A 17,500-nucleotide genomic window follows, 5' to 3' on the forward strand; every position below is an offset into this window, starting at 1 on the left:
GTATGCGAGAGACGAGGCAAAGAGCCCGAGCGTATAGTTATATGGCAAACCTCTCCCTTCCATTCCCCCTTCCCACCCTCCCCGCCCCTACCTCTTCCTGATACGATGTTACAGTCTTGTAGGCAGCCGGGGGATCGGGAGAGTCGCCCCACAGCTAACACGTGCAAGGCGCACGTGCACTCCGGGAGAGAGACCGACCGACCGACCGACTCTAGCCGCTGGCGCACAATCATCGGATGGGATGCCAAGATACACTCCACGGAATAATTTTCGACGGGGCACTCCCATGTCTTCCTTCCACTTCTCTTCCCTCCTCGAGTTGGGCGAAATTGAAAAAAAATCCGCGCCGAAGGAGAACGGGTACATCTAACCGAACCTCGTCACCGATTCGAAGCGACCGCGATAAATAATCCTGTTCCCTGTCCTTGGCTCTCGTTGATAACGAAGATTGCGACGATGCCCTTTCTTTTTTTTTCTAAATTAAAATTAGACATCTCGCCGTTGGATTTCATATTCGTTATCGTTTCGTTGCGCACACGGATTATTAAATTTTTATTATAGGAGAACGTATTTCGTAACATGTACTTAAAAAAGACCTTGGGACCAGAATTATCGCGTATCGTTTTTTAATCTGGTACACGGTTGAAGTGCTATTCAACTTCCTTTTGTCTCGACGAAGCTGGTTGCATCATAACTTGAAAATTGTTCCTACTTATCTAATCTTATTTAAGTCGAATGATTTATCGAGATAATCATGTTTTGACCATACGGTGAGCGATGTGTTTACGTACGCTCGTACTAATGGTTACGATATCGTACTTAAATCGATATACAAGTTGAAATATAAATCGGTCCAAGAGTCAAAAAAAAAAAAAAAAAAACTTAAAGAATTAAAAAATTCCAATTAATTAATTAAAAATGTAAATTAATTTTTTTATTGAAAAAATTCTTGTCATTTATCGATTTCTCGCATGCAAATGCGCGTACATACACGTCATTCTATCGACTCTGTACATATCTTATCCCGATGTGTCCCAAACCGATATCTCCGCAATCATACTCGAGCAAATTAATATGTAAAAACGCAGCCGGGTTAAATCGAGCCACGTTATTCTAAGGGTTAACTCGCGGGCCGCGCGCGATTTTTTACGCAACGCACGCACGCACGTACGCACGGCGGCGCTCCGCAAATTTATTCGTAAGAGTGTACGGAGGACGCGCGAAAGAGAGGTGAGCGTCTACTACCACCTATGCAGCACGCTCTCTATCTCGCCAACGGATACGACGCAGCAGGAAGCGCACGATTACGGGCGCTCGCTTCGGATACATTCCCGACGCTTTTGCATCTTGCATGTTGCGGCAGCTGTGCGCGGAGACGGAGATGCGCGCCGCGGTTTCCAATCCGGTCGCGCGATATCTCGTCGTCGTCGGCCCGATTTCTAGAAGGCGCAGGGCGAGGCGGCCGCTAATTATAGGTACCCCCGTCTCGCTTTTCCCACAACAAATCGCACCCGCGACAAAATTCTCGGCACCGCGCGTTCACCGGAACCTACCGACATTCGATTAGACATTAGCGATATTACGCGATCGTAAAGTTGGATGGATTGGAAATATTATTTTTCTTGACGAAAATGTCGATAGATATGTACCAGTAATTTTTAGATTATTTAATCGACTGCAAGTTTTTTTTTTATGAATATAGCTCGAATAAGATTCTATACTTGATGTAAATTTTATGTTTTGAATTGATATATCTGTATTAATCGTATATAGAGAAGGATACGGGTAACTGGTAAGGAACTATTGCCTACAGAGTTTAAGACTTTAATCACGAGGATCGAAGTTCAGGATATAAAATACAAATTTCATGTTTCGTAGAAACCCTTGATAGAAAGATTTTTATCAAAGTATAATATTTTAATAAAGAAAGATAATCAAGGGTTTTTTAAAGTATATATATAAAAGTTTCTCTCTCTATTTTTATACATTAAAGTTGTATGATTAAAATATATTTATTCGTTCGAATAAATATGATGTATTGAATTTATCGTAACGCGATAGAGAGAATAAATTCAACGTGCATCGGTTTCTCACGAGATTGACTTTTGTCGGTGATAATCACGCTTATCAGATACGTGGAAGTGACTCAAGAATACGATGCCGAACGTCGATAATCGAGCTCGGGATAATCGAGACTTGGTTATCTCTCTCGATAGACCCTTTCGGTACATCCGAACCAAGAGTACACTGATAACGTTAAAACCGCGTCTTATCGCGCGGACGATGAGGATTTCTGTCTTAACTGCTTAACGCTTGTGGACAAGCGTGGAATTCGTTTAAGTGCAACGTGAGTACAGTAGAACGGATCAACACCTAGGCGATCAATTTGGCCGAGTCACTTCCTCTTCGGTGATTCATATACTAATCGGACTCTCGAGGATGGTCTTGTGTAATTCGAGGTTTTTAGCCAATGGGGTTCCAAAATTGCCTACCGCTATTAACACTCGAGAAGCATTCGCGCGTATCATATCATATCACAGTAGCATCTCGCACAAAATTATTTTATAAAATAATATGAATAGCTTAAAAAAACAGACGTAATTCAAAATTTGTATATAATTTCCGAGTTTTCTTTTTTTTTACTCGAATAATGCTGACATTTCTTATTCTCATACAGAATGCTGGCTCGAGATATTTTCGCCCGAAATCAGGTGAAAATATTGAATCGAAGAACTCGAATACGTACGAGTCGACTCGGATAATAACGAGGTGTAAGGAAAAATTCCGATACACTCACACAATGCGGATGATCGAGCTAATCACTTCGCGATGCTACGTCAGCGGCGAACCAACAATTCCGACGCTAATTGAGCGGTCTCACGGCGGTGATACGGTGCTAAAGCCGTAACATCGAATGGTTACCGAGGGGATCTCAATGAAAAGTATCAGTAAATTCTCTCGCGTATATATATATTTATATGTATATATACATATATGTTTATAGCGATAGCATGTGCGGCAGTTTCCCCTCAATTTATTTATTCCCGGGTCAAGGGAACTCCATTTCTTAAACACGGGGGTCAAGGAGTCAATGAGATCCGGTTGCCTCAGGTATGTAACCGCACAAGTGCTTACCCGGCCGAGTCTCACGGGCGTCTCACGCGCGTGATTCATATACTAATCGGACTCTCGAGGATGGTCTTGTGTAATTCGAGGTTTTTAGCCAATGGTTTCAAAATTGCCTACCGCTATTAACACTCGAGAAGCATTCGCGCGTATCATATCATATCACAGTAGCATCTCGCACAAAATTATTTTATAAAATAATATGAATAGCTTAAAAAAACAGACGTAATTCAAAATTTGTATATAATTTCCGAGTTTTCTTTTTTTTTACTCGAATAATGCTGACATTTCTTATTCTCATACAGAATGCTGGCTCGAGATATTTTCGCCCGAAATCAGGTGAAAATATTGAATCGAAGAACTCGAATACGTACGAGTCGACTCGGATAATAACGAGGTGTAAGGAAAAATTCCGATACACTCACACAATGCGGATGATCGAGTTAATCACTTCGCGATGCTACGTCAGCGGCGAACCAACAATTCCGACGCTAATTGAGCGGTCTCACGGCGGTGATACGGTGCTAAAGCCGTAACATCGAATGGTTACCGAGGGGATCTCAATGAAAAGTATCAGTAAATTCTCTCGCGTATATATATTTATATGTATATATACATATATGTTTATAGCGATAGCATGTGCGGCAGTTTCCCCTCAATTTATTTATTCCCGGGTCAAGGGAACTCCATTTCTTAAACACGGGGGTCAAGGAGTCAATGAGATCCGGTTGCCTCAGGTATGTAACCGCACAAGTGCTTACCCGGCCGAGTCTCACGGGCGTCTCACGCGCGTTCGGTTTTATTCCCTGTAATATTCCATGGGATTGTTTCTCCTCTTCATCCAACAGAGAGAAAGAGAGAGAAAAAAAAAACAGAAAAAAAGAAAAAAAAGACACCTCATCAACACAACTACTATGTTGTCGCAAAATTACGCGACGAACATGTCGTCGTTGTTGATTTGAATAACTATCGTTGCGATAATACAACCGTAAACAATCATCTTTTTGCGCGCCGACAATAGGGCATGACTCGACTCTTTTTTTATCTTTATCGGCGACGCGAAAAAAGAACACGTTGCGTATATTAGCGAACCAACTGGAAAATAATTGCGAAAACGTTACGCGCGCGTATTTTTAGTATTTTTACTACTATTATAGAGATAGTCACGCGCGTATATTGGACAAATAATAAATTGATATGTCGCCGATAGTAATGAGCGCGCTCGTCTTTCTTCAATCCTTATCGAATACTGCAAGAAAGGAACGCATCGGATATATCATACTGAAAAATATTGCACAAGTTGTCAGACTTTTTTAGTGATATTCTTTTAATTAAAGACATATCACGCTTTGTCTGATAGATTTTCTTTGAATTAGTGTATATCAATTAGAAATCATGTAGAAGTGAGATAAACGATTATTTTCAATTATATTGATACTGTTATCGTTAAACAAAGATTCGCACACAGATTAAAATATCGAAATATTAAAATCAGAAGAATAAATCTGTTCTTGCTGTGCGATTGCAAATTTTTACGTAAAACAAGCATAAAAATCACTGGTTTGATTGTCTCAGTTGCTTTTAAAATAAAATAGATATCTAAAAGTTTAGAGCGAAGAGAAACGAACACAGATGGAAGGAAAGAAAAGCATAATTAAAAACGATAAAATTGAGAAAAGAAAATTAATGTGAAAAGCGTATCTTTACATTTTCAGACGGACGCATTTTTTTTTAAAAAGAGATGACTCGACGATCTGTCACTCATCGCTTTGAATCTTAGAGAGTTTCTGTTTAATCCCAGGATTCGATCATTATTCATGGCCGTGTGTCATCGATATGAGACTCGCGATTCGGAAACTTCGCCGGAGCTCGGTTGCGACGCATAAATCTCTCGCGAGCGGCTGTCAATGATTCCGCGCGTCCACCCCGCTGCCCTCAATTGCTTCGTAGGCCGCTCGCGCGTTTTTCCTCGGACGAGTGTGTGTCGGCGTCGCCTGGAAATTCTACGAAGCGTGTCGCCGCTATTCCGGCCGACTCCTTCTCTCTCTCTCTCTCTCTTCTCTTTTATCTTGTGTGCGCGGCGGCTACCTCTCCTTTTTTATTTAGCTCGTAGTAGCGCCGGACATCGGGCGGGTTCTTGTCTTCAACGACCGGTAACGAGACTCCGCACAAAGTCACGGAACGCGTATACGTGCGAGCACGCGAAACCAAGAGCAAGACGGAAGATACAAAGTACGACGTAATCACCTCGGAACGGAGTACATATTCGCTTGGAGCGATTGAGCCGTTCAAGACAATTTTTGCGGTTCACAAGTAAATAACTCTTCAAAAAGTTGTCACGAAGCAAAGCAGTTGAGTCGGTCATGCAAGAAAGAACCTTTTATAAATAAAGCCCTTTTTTATAAATGAATGATTCAAGCGCGGTATAATCATGACGCCGTCGTTTCGAGTGGAATATTCGCTCGAGAAGATCGAGACGATTTTTGTCAAAACACATTTTTATCCAGATAAAGATACGATTCCTCGAAGCTGCCGCGAAAAGTAATTCAATCTACTAAAAAAGGGAACATTTTGTAAATAAAAGTCTGAGCGATTTAAATATCACTGTTTCGAGAAGAATATTCGCTGAAAAGATTGAACCTGAAACAATTTTTGCATAAAGAAAGCAATTTAATCAGTCATTTTAGAAAAAAAGTTATTACTATAAAAATGTTATATTTATTTAACGCTGGAGGAAGTAGACACCCTGAAAAATACCGTTGTCTTTATATCGATTAAATACTCCTTTCTGATTCAATCTTCTGATGGTCTCTTTCTCCAAAATGAAATAAACGCATCGGTCGCATTATGTACAACGCGGAGGACGCGTAAAATTTATATACTTTACATATATATCTAAAAAAAAATGCTAAACATATTCCGAAATAGACTAGCATTTAATAATGATTTCTCGCGCGGTGTATAAATGTAATCGCGATCTCGAGACTGTAAACAGGGGCGCGCAGATTTATTCGCGCAACGTAATACGTGTGTTCGCGCCGACTGCAGAAAATTGCAGCCGGAATCATGGTGCACAGAGTTATAAGCGAACGACCGTCGTCGCGTCGTACATACACATCAGATGCACATAGAGCTCCGGACGATGGTGGTCGGCGGCCGCCTGTTACGGTGTTGGTGGTGACGACGGTGCCTCTTTCGTTGGTGGTGGTAGCCGTGATGGCTAGTGGCTGGCGCCGCCGGACGTTCAACAATGGTTCGCATTCCCCCTTTCCCTCCCACCTTTTACACTCCCTTCGTGTTCCACCGACGCCGCCAGTCGCATAGTCGTCAAACACCCCCGACTACTGATAGCTTCGAATCCGCGTAGAGGAAAAATCGGAAACAAAATTTTCCCCCCTCTCTCTCTCCCTCCGCAATTCGCGTTGAACGAGGACACGTCAATCTTATACTATTTTGGATTATGAGACAGTTACGTCGATTTTAATTTTTATATAATTACGGTTTATTTTCTCGATAAATTGTCGGATGCTTATTTTCTCGATTTTGATTATATTAAACACTTGAATTGATAAAACTGCAATTGAGATCATTTTTACGCGTTCGTGTTGATTTTTTATTGCTAGATATTTTAAAACGAAAATCGAAAAGAATATTAATAAATTCGTCGAATTAATGGAAAGAAAAAAAAAAAAATATGAATGGCACGACAAAATTCGCGTGACACTCAAAGCTGCCGCTACTCCACTCGGGCAGCGATTGCGCCGTACAAATGGTGGAAGCGTCTCGAGGGTACGCGCGGGGAGCGAGGTGGGGCAAGGCTATAAAAAGACGCAGGTGAGGGGCGGAGGCCAGTCGGCGAGTCGGCTTCGATCCGTCAAGCGTTCGTGCGTCATTCGAGAGTCGGCTAGAGTCGGCTATTGTCAATCGGTCGATTGTCTCTACTGTCTACGTTCGTACGCGGTGATCGGTGACCAGTTTTGTCATCGCACGTCGCCGACACGTTACTCCAACTCGAGGATGCGCCTGGTCAGTGAGACAAGCTCGTGATACACGCGTGTGTGTGAGTGCGTGCGCGAGATTTCGCACTCGATCAACGAGACGAGAAGAAAACGATACTGTTCACAATTTTTGACGGAGACAAGAGACTCCGTCCATCTGTCGCTGTCCGTTCATTTACGCCTCTGTGCTGTCGACAGATCGATAAATACATACGCGTGTGTGTGTGCGTGTTGCATGTGTGTGTGCGCGCGCGCGCTATCGTCGTACGACCACGCAGCGTGCTCCCGAGAGGAAAGAGCGGACGCCAAATTGATCGACTCGGTTGCCCGTGGCCATAACTTGGAATCGCCGTTGCCAGTCATGAAGGCGATGGTGGTGAGCCCATTGGGGGGCAGAGTCCCCCCCGATCATCGCGGAGTTCTGCACAACGGCTTGGGAATCGGCGGCACCAGGCGCGACCTCGAGGCCGAGGAGGTGGCCGCTTACCTGACCAAGCTGCGCTCCCTCGTGCCGGACATGCCGCGCAAACGGAAGCTGTCAAAGCTCGAGGTAATCCAGAGGGTGATCGAGTACATCTGCGACCTGCAGACCGCCCTAGAAGAGACGAACGCCGCGCATCAAGACGCGACGACGACGTCGCAATCGTCGCGACAACCCCTGCTGAACGCCACCACGACGACCGCCACGACAACCGCCTCCACCATTGCGACGTCTATCGTAACGACGTCGACAACGTCCGCAACCGCGACGGTCGCCGAACGGTGACCTGTCGACCGGACTAATTAAGGTACAGGTCGCATCTCGAGGTCATCCTTCTCGTGGACTGACGGACAAGTCATCCCGCTCGCGTCCCCGAAAGGGTTTTGTTCGGACGTCGCGATAAAGTCGACTAAGAAACTCGCCCGCTGATCCACACCTGACTTGACGTTGCGGGAGATGGTGTCAATCACCAGCCCCGCCGCTTCCCGGAAGAGAGAAACAGGAGACCCTTCGATGGCGCGCCTGCACCCGAAGAGAAAATACTAAGAGGGACGTTTTTGAGTAGAAAAGCGAAAAACATCCCGCGCCCCCGATTTCTTAAGGTCTTCCCTTCCCCCGCGAAGGGAAATTGTAAATATACTTGTACATAGACTCACATCGCGCATTCCTCACGAGATCTCTTTCACGGTATAAGGACCCGGGTACGAATCCCTTTTCCTCTTTTTTCTTATTTTTCCTCTGTATGAAATTTTATCATTCCATTCTTTTCATCAACCGCGTGTTATCTCGCAGATCGAACATCCACTTTCGTAGTTCCGTTTTGCGATTGATGGATCGTGATAGGTAATGCGCGATCGTTTTCCCGGTTAGTAGTATCATTTTCGGCGAGATATATCGGAGTACTTAGGTCATCGGGTTCTCCGGTGGAGAGGGAATTTATTCGTCGTCGATTATCGTAATGTACCGCGTAGTATCGCATGGAGACGCCGAGCTCTTTCTCCGAAAATGTTTGCTATCGTTCGAGTCATTACATTTAGCGCCCCGCCCAACTGGTCGCCGATCGATCGCCTTTTCTTGCACGGTCCTCTCTTGGAAAATCGCTATCTACGGATAGCGAGGCGAGATTTATCTCGAAATCGAATGTTTATGCGTGACGATCGACTTGCGAGTCAAGCGTGCGAGAGATTGAATTTTCACCTAAATTATATATAATGATTTTAAATCTCAAGTTTCGTTTCTTGTTAAGATTTCACGCTCTCACCGTATATCGCTGATATCTTTTATTATTGTATGATTATTATATCGTTGTTATATATATATATATATATATACATAGTCCTTTATGCGCTAATTTAGAGAGCTAATTTCCCTTCCTCAATCCGCGTAAATAGTGTATATTTGCGAAGACTGAAAGGCTGTAAGAATACATTAATGCGCGGGCGAATTGCACTCGCACACGAAATAAATACAAAACTGTGTCTACAAGTTATTTTTGCGCGTACATATACATATATCCTATCAATCGTTTACACATGTAAATAAATCTACTAAATAGGAAGTAATCAATTTCGTAATCCAGTAAAAGCTTTATTTTTATGTGGTATTAGATAATGAAAATACTAAAATTATAAAGATAAACAAGTGGCTAAAAATCCATGATCACTCTCGATATATATTCACGTTAGAAATTTCCAATTTCTTCCTGAAATATTTTGGAATATTCTGTATATATTAGTATGTCCAATATATAAATGAAAGGATGTTCATCATATATACTTGTCATTATTTGAAAAACGAGAAATGTTACGTAACTCAAAATTAATAAATGTGCGTGATATTACCTTACGCGAATCATAAATATCGCAATTTTCAATATAAACGTAATTGCAAAAACTTATTATTTTTTTTCTCTATAAACAAAAATTGAGATATTTTTATTTTATAGAATAAGTTTTAAATTAAGATCCCTCTTCCTTTTAATCTTGATTGTCGCGCTTTCTGCGTCGTCTAGGGTCATAAATCCGCGGGGATTCAGCGATATCGGGAACGGAAGGAGGAGATTGGCAGAGGGAGAGCGGGAGACAAAATAGGCGCACGTGTGCGCAACAATCTACGCACACGTGCGAGGAGGGGCGGCGGTCGTTTGCCGTCGGTGTCGTCGGAAGGCAAAGGATGTGTGTGCAGACTGTACTACAAGGGCGACACGTCGTTCCGGCGGGATGTAGGAGTTCGCAAAGTTCGTATTGATCGTCTTCTGGCGGGTCACGTGCGCGTTCCTGGGAACGCTCGATCCGGGCTATACCCACGGGAATCGACTCCAACCCCGTGTCTCTTGACGTTCTCTCTCTCTCTCTCTCTCTTTTCCTCTTCCCCTTTCCTTCCTGTGCCCGCTTTTCATCCACCCGTTTGAGCGAGATAGCGAGCGAACAAGGGGATGCATTTATTACCCCTTGGAGAATTTGAACAATCCTCTAAGAGCATCCATCAATAACATTTAAGTATATTAATCCTTCATTCAGAAATGTTACTTTCAAGATGTGCAATTTTTTCTCTTATCTATTCTAGATAAATTAAAGAAATATTAAAATCTTGAAAAAGTGAAATCGATATTACATATAAAATCTAGAGGATGAAAAAGTTACAGTATTTGATCATGATGTTTCAGGGTCGATATGATTACTGGCTCAGTTTTCATTCTTGTATCTATATTCTTATCACTCTAATATAGTATTTATAGTAACAAAAAGATCAATTTTACATGTCGGCATTCGTAAACGAATGCTTGTTACTACTCCCCAAATAGATGTAATCAAATTTTCTGTGTAATAAATAATCGTGCCATGCACTTTAAATAAGAAATGTTTAACAAGATATACAATACTTTTCGTTTTGATGCAATTTCAGAGATAATCACTTGTGATATATAAAGTTAAATCTCTCTCTTATATATGAAAACCTCTTTTGATACAAAGGTAGTGGACTATTCGGTAGCGACTGCTGATGCTTTACTGATAATGGAAATGGAGGCTGACTCACTACCGGGATCGTTCTTTCCTCGGCACGTGCGGCCATCAACTATAGGGGGATTGCATCCCATGACAGTCGACACGAAAAATGTCGCAATATCTTGTGTGGAAGAGTCCACTTTCATTTTTATTCCTCAAAATAATTTCACGTAGAAAATATTTATCATACAAAAATTTCGAACGATTAAATTTATATCTAAAAATATATGTATCATCATATTTTTAGATATAAATTATATACATTGTATGTATATGATGTTATATGTAAAAAAAATATGTATATGTGTATGTATAAAAAAATATTTAATATCTTGTGTTATCCTGAAAAAAATTACACATATTCTCTTTTACAACGTGATTTCAAAACTTAATAAAATTTGAGCAAATTGTAAACTCGATATTTCTCTGCAAATGTGTAGCACGATAGAAAAAATACAGAAAAACACGAGACACTACAGGTAATTTTAGAGTAAAAGTTTTGAGAAGGTTATATCGGAGGATGAAAAAGAATCTAGATTAAGAGTTTCCAATGTTTTGATTATAATGACAAAATTATAAGTAGCATTTTCTTTACTACGAGTACAAGGGAGTTAGTTGAAAAATGTTTAAAATAATTATGGCACATATAACTGCATTCAACATTAATACTTCAAATAAACAATCATATCATCAACTGTCTATATTATAGACTGCAATTTGTACATATTACTGGAAATTACATACTACATAATACATTTTATATTATAAGGATTTTAAAGCTGGTGCGCTGAAGCATCGTTCTGTTAAATATGAAAGTTTAAGAAACATGTCTGTGTAAAAAAAAACGAGAAATATCTAACAAATATCTAAAAAAATTAAAACTTCTTTGTAATGTTTCTATAATTCTGAAAATCTTTCAGACGTATATATTTGCAACATTACAAAAAATTTTTTAGATGTTATACACCCTTGTAAAAAAAATGGTACATTTCTTTAGGATTATATTCCTTTTAGATTTCTATTGTTTAAGAATTTTCAATATATATCTCTCCCATGATGTTTTGTAATCAGTGATTGACGCTAACTTGTGAATCCTTACTTTGAAATGATTTCAAAATAGCTAATATTTTTTATACGAATTGAATGATACCTATAAAACAATATAAGTCACATCCGTTAAATGATAAAAATGTGTATTTCTCGAATTAAATTATTAATTGATTCAACAGTAATTTTCTTTCATAAAAAGACAACATATTTGCATGTAAAGTTCTCATTTACGCCACTTAAAGACGAATATTGTTAGCAGAATTAATCTCTATAGGAGCATATTTTCGCGCGAATGGATCACGTAGTATGAACAACAAACGGAACATCAACTTTTAACTGGTATCGCATCAAAGTTTTGTTTAAAATATTATTGCAGAGTATGCCACTGGGAACCAAAAGTTTTGACATACAATATTTAAGTTTTTCAATTTATCTGTCATATAGTGATGATGTAGTGTGATCAAAATGAGGTTTCTAAATATTTAAATTTTTCCTTCTCAATAGTAAACTCGAAATGACAAAATGTATGATACCAGGAAATAATTAAGAATTAAATGCTATAAGAACGATGTAAAATGTTGAATCATGTTAAAATAACGCGTCAGTAAGATATAATAGATGTGTACAAAACGATATACTCTCATCCTCATTCTCTTATGCTCACTCAGCAAAATATTTAATCAACATTAAATAAATCTGCGTTTTTCATTGAGCGTGCATACACATAATTTGCATTGGATTATTTATGTATTATTCATACATAGAGATAGTCTGCGCCTAATTGATATGGCAGTATCAATCGACATAAGACTCTAGAGCGATAATACAATTCGATTCACACACGCGGTTTCAAATTATGCCGATTTTCAATTAAGGTAACAGAGAAAAAAATAAAAATAGCTTTTATATATTAGACTTGAGTGGTAAGATATTCTTTGATCGAGTTCTTGTCTCGGGCGAGCCACGCGGCATTCAGTCTGATGGATTCCACGCACTGCTGCACCGTTCTTTCCGTGCCCGGCGTTGGATGACTCTCGAAGAAACTCTCTACGTCTTTGGCTTGCTCTTCGGTGATGAAGTTTTCTGTGGTGAACTTTACCAATCGCGCCAGCAGAAAACCGCCTTCGTAACGATCTAGAAGGGTCTTCCACTTTTCCTTGAAAAAGTTCCATGCCATAAGACGTCCCTTGTACGATAGACCCACGGACATGATGGCGAATACCGTATCTTGAGCACGGACGTCCTCGCTCATAGCAAAGTCCAGGACTTTCCTGAGCAGTGCCTGGTCCTTGATCGCACCGAGAGCTCGCAGAATCCGCTCCTTCTCTTCCTGGAGATCAGCGTCTTTGTACAGTTTTATCATAGTTTCGTAAGTATTGGCGTCACCTACGGAGAGCACAGCTCGATAAACCGGACTGCGCAAATCGGCAGCAAGCGTCGTGACGCCGTTCACGTGAAGCTCGAATCTTCTCTTCGCTTCTTCAATGGTATCCGGATCATTTAAAGCCGCCATGCGACCTAACACGAGAGACCTAAGTAAAGTGTTTAAATGACTCTCGTTTGGTTTAAGATCCCAGCCTAACCTGGTATTCACATCGCGAAATAGATTACGTCCAAACGCTTTAAAAGAATCCTCAAAATCTAAGTGTGAGATGAGAATGTTAATTTTGCTCAAGATGTTTACTATGGTAGACCACACGGTATAATTGTCCTCGTGTAAAAACGCTTGCATAAGATCGAGCACTTCCACGGTAGACGCGTGACCCGCTTGTACCATTGCGAAGAGATCATCCAATAAACCTAATCTATCTAGAGGAGGTAATGTGTGATCTTTAATTGCCGGTAACAGAAGCGACAGAGCAGATTGACTATAACGAGTCCGGTAGAAGCCAATCGTACCGGGATTGATTTTCAACCACGTATTCTCGGGAACATCTTTGATTAATAATTCTTTCGTTTTTGCGTCCAGTATGCCTTCGAATACTGCTTTGCTCGGATTTTCGGATGAGGTCACGCTTATCGGTATGAGCCATGTATTGTCCACGTCGTTGTCCACCGATCCGTCAGCCAAAAATCTCTCCTGAGATAATGACAGGATCCTGTTCTCGTCCTTTTGACGATGGTCGACCTTGACAACGGGAAAACCTTGTCTTTTAGTCCATGAAGACATCACTCTACGCACAGCTTTATTACTGGCTTCTTCCAACGCGGCCCAAAGATCCTCGGTCTCCGCGTTAGCGTAACTGTGTCTCTCCAGATACAAATTCATGCCCTTCCTGAAGTCAGCGTCGCCTATATACGCGTGCAGCATACGAATCACGGACGCGCCTTTGTGATACGATATGTCATCAAAGATCTCATCAATCTCTGATGGATGACCGACCGGTACCTCGATCGGATGGCTATTCTTTAATGCGTCCAGTTCTAACGCTCGAATGTGCGTATCTGTCACGAATTGTGTCCAGATGTCATATTCTGGAAATAGATGCGCGACACAGAGAAATTCCACGAACGACGCATAGCCTTCATTTAACCACAAATGCGTCCACCATTCCATCGTTACGAGATTACCGAACCACTGATGTGCCAATTCGTGTGCTACTACTAACGCGATCCATTGCTTGCGCACCGCCGATGTGTTTTGTGGATCCACGAGCAGACAGGTCTCGCGGTATGTAACCAATCCCCAATTTTCCATAGCACCGGACGAAAAATCGGCGATCGCTATGAGATCGATTTTCGGCAAGGGATACGCGATACCAAAATAAGTCTTGTAATATGGCAATACCTTGGTGGCTACTTCCAGCGCAAACTGGCCCTGCTCCTTCTTGGACTTGGGTACGTAAACTCGAACTAACACACCGTCACTAGACTTATCCTCTATGTAATCGAATTCACCCACTACTACGGCTACTAAGTATGTTGACATGATAGGCGTTCTTTCGAAAGCCGCTATATCGTACTCGTCATTTGTAACTTTGCTTTTCACAGGCTGAAAATAAAAATACAAACAATATATATATAAATATACCCATACATACACTAATACCATTCAAAATGTGATATATTAAAAGCAATATTTCAATGATCAAAAAATATTAATTTCAAATATAAATCATAATATAAAAAGAAAAAAATAATAAAAAAAAAGCAAATGATATTGCAGATGCTGCTTACCATATTAGAAAGTGCTGTAAGACCGGTTGGTACTTTTAGTGTAATGTCAAATGTAGCTTTGAGCGCTGGTTCGTCCCAACATGGGAAGCAACGTCTAGCATCTGTTGGTTCAAACTGGGTAACTGCTGCGTGTTCAATAGTACCATCCTCTCTGAAATCAGAACAATTTTACATTGTATTTTAAGGATTCTCATTATATTTGGTAATGCAATATATAAGATCTCTGAGACATGGAATTGTGAAATGTATATGAAAGATTCAAAAACAAATTGTCCTAACATGGGAAAAATTATCACATCAATACAAAAACATAAATAAATTATAACACAATTACCATCTTGCATTAGAAGGAATAAAATACTTAGTTTAAACATTATCTTTACTTATGCATCTGTTATATAATTTTCAGGTAATAAAATTGATGACCAAGATGCATTATTAAAGAGATTCTTTTTTTTCCTAATCAAATAGAAATTTGAACACAATTTTCTAATCTTTTACACATTGTTAACCTGTGTATTTTTACCTGGTATATTTGCTCCTATAAAAGCCCTTCATTTTGTCATTGATGTCACCTACAAAATCTATATTCAAATATCCACTTTTACCAAGTGGCAGGGTTTCAGGAAACACCAATGTCGCTGTTTCTTCCGACGCAGACAGTTCAATTTTGTTGGCAGGAATGGTCTTACCATCATTTCCATTAAAAGTTGCACATTTAATATCAATTTCCAAGGAATTCAATACAATGGTATCAGTTGTAGATTCCACCTGCAATTCAATAAAACGAATTATCGATCAAAAAAAGTCGCTTTGTAAGAGAAGTCGACGCAAGAAAAACAGAGAGATAATATCAGCAAATAGACTAAAAAACAAGCGTCATCGAAATTAACGAGCAAATTGCCGTGGGATTTAAATCGCGATTGCCGGCAGCTATGTAAGAGATAAGATGCGGGCGCGGTATATTTGCTTATCAAATAGAAACTCAAACGCTACTCAAATAGAACCGGATGTTTCTTGGTTATGTCTATTGGTTAGTTTTTTTTCTCTCTTATTCGAATTACGGGGATTAGCCCAATGTGATTCGCAAACGGCGAGCTTACGTTGAGATGCACGCTCTCGGTGCCGTCGAAGGTGAAGGTGACCAGGTTCGGCGTCAACGAGATATCGTAGTGATAGGGACGCACGTACAACGGCAGACGGCGAAACGGCTTCTTCTCGTCGCCCGACATCGTTGCACTTGATTCGCACGCGGATACGCTCGTGTTATAGTAACGCGCCTCGCACTTTCCGACGATGATACTCGCTTGCAACAGCCGCTGCAACGGATCGACACCCTTATCTTTTTGCTGACTCACAAGGCAACGGCCAACACTTACACGTGCGACGACGCGCGAGAACATGGCCAAGGATGCAGATCGGGAGCCATCGATATCTCGATGTTATCGATATCGATCATCTTCGAGATTTCGATACTGAAAACCCGTCTATTCGATTTCGCATAGTTTATGGAGAGAGAAAATGACAGAAGGAAATTTAAAACTATAGACACGTGTTATATGTCATATATTATATGACATATATCTTTGGGAGCTTTCCAGCAAGAAACATATAAATACAAAATCATATGATTAGCTGTCAAATAGAAATATTTTAGGGCCTTTAAAAATTCTCTATTTAATAGCTATATAATTGTGTGATATTGTATCTATTTGTGTTTTCTTGCTAGAAAGAATCCTTTATATGCTACGTTAAAACCATATATATATAAGTATTTCTCTTCCCCTACAAAAAAATATTAAAAAAATATGTAAAACGTTAGTAAAACTGCATCGCTCTTTATTTCGTAGTTAACGATATAGCGCGACCACTCAGGTTAGCCATTCATACCATTTTCAGACCAAATAGTTCCTGTCACTTTTTCGGAGCAATTGTCTACAACGGAGTCGTCGCTCTAGATTCCGTTGCATGCATCACGGCTAGAGTCGGCTGGTTCGCGACTTTTGTACGCGGTGGTGGTGCGGGCAGTATCCGCGACAAGAGCGAGATAAGGTTTCGTCGAGTCGAACGGTCGGCCGATCGCGGATGATTTGTCAAAGATAGTGGTGGCGTGCGCGAGCACCCACCGTCAGCAGGACAGAGCAGCAGGGAGGGTTGAGGATCGGCCGACGGTAGTGATCTCGGTCGAGAGAGAGAGAGAGAGAGAGAAAGAAAGAGAGAGAGACATAGAGTGAGCGAGTGAATCGACGTGAACCTTGCCACGCTCGCGAACCGAGGAGGCTCGGTGGTGAATTTTCGATAACGGTGCCGTGACGCCCGCACCGTCCCGAGGACGATCGTCGACGTCCCTGTCGTCGTCGTCGTCGTTGTCCGCGGGGAGAGCGTGCGGAGGCGGTTCTTTTTTCTCTCTTCATGACGCGAGCCGACGCGTCGGGGACCGTGCGTGCCTCGTCGAAGCGCGAGACGGAACGAGCGACGTGAGAGGTGGCCGACAACACAACACGCGCCTGCCGTGCAACGAGCAGGAGCATCGGCCGACGAAAAAAACACACGACGTCGAAGCCCGCACACGCAGGCACGCATACATACACGCGCGCACCCGAGTGCGTCACCGCCCATATGTGATGTGTCCCGTGCGTGAGAGCGAATGAGTAATCATGTAC

General features: G+C 41.3%; 3 protein-coding genes and 1 long non-coding RNA gene across 4 annotated transcripts in view; 3 read left to right on the forward strand and 1 right to left on the reverse strand.

Annotated features, from left to right (window-relative positions):
- Positions 1 to 5,037: 5,037 nt before the first annotated feature.
- On the forward strand, positions 5,038 to 11,455 carry LOC115234032. The gene is made up of 2 exons (XR_003883871.1): positions 5,038 to 5,439; positions 9,617 to 11,455. It is a non-coding gene; the product is annotated as an uncharacterized LOC115234032 (long non-coding RNA).
- LOC115234026 (DNA-binding protein inhibitor ID-2) lies at positions 7,008 to 9,095 on the forward strand. The gene has a single exon (XM_029804730.1). It carries the CDS (start codon positions 7,360 to 7,362, stop codon positions 7,888 to 7,890), a length of 531 nt encoding a protein of 176 aa, XP_029660590.1. The 5' UTR covers positions 7,008 to 7,359; the 3' UTR covers positions 7,891 to 9,095.
- Positions 11,456 to 12,224: 769 nt separating the features above from the next.
- Positions 12,225 to 16,279, reverse strand: LOC115234014 (puromycin-sensitive aminopeptidase-like). Its single transcript, XM_029804701.1, has 4 exons — positions 15,941 to 16,279; positions 15,364 to 15,608; positions 14,838 to 14,988; positions 12,225 to 14,652 (listed from the first exon to the last, which is right to left on the reverse strand). The coding sequence occupies exons 1-4, from the start codon at positions 16,238 to 16,240 to the stop codon at positions 12,571 to 12,573; spliced, it is 2,778 nt and encodes a 925-aa protein (XP_029660561.1). The 5' UTR covers positions 16,241 to 16,279; the 3' UTR covers positions 12,225 to 12,570.
- A 523-nt stretch (positions 16,280 to 16,802) lies between these two features.
- LOC115234015 (cyclin-dependent kinase 14) overlaps positions 16,803 to 17,500 on the forward strand; it is an 8,654-nt gene continuing 7,956 nt past the window's right edge. Inside the window, exon 1 of the mRNA XM_029804702.1 lies at positions 16,803 to 17,500. This exon is cut by the window's right edge and continues 40 nt beyond it. Within this exon, the coding sequence (XP_029660562.1) occupies positions 17,495 to 17,500 (6 nt within the window). The 5' untranslated portion in view covers positions 16,803 to 17,494.

The sequence above is a fragment of the Formica exsecta genome, unplaced genomic scaffold, assembly GCF_003651465.1.
Source record: "Formica exsecta isolate Colony F162 unplaced genomic scaffold, ASM365146v1 scaffold192, whole genome shotgun sequence".
NCBI lineage: Eukaryota > Metazoa > Arthropoda > Insecta > Hymenoptera > Formicidae > Formica > Formica exsecta.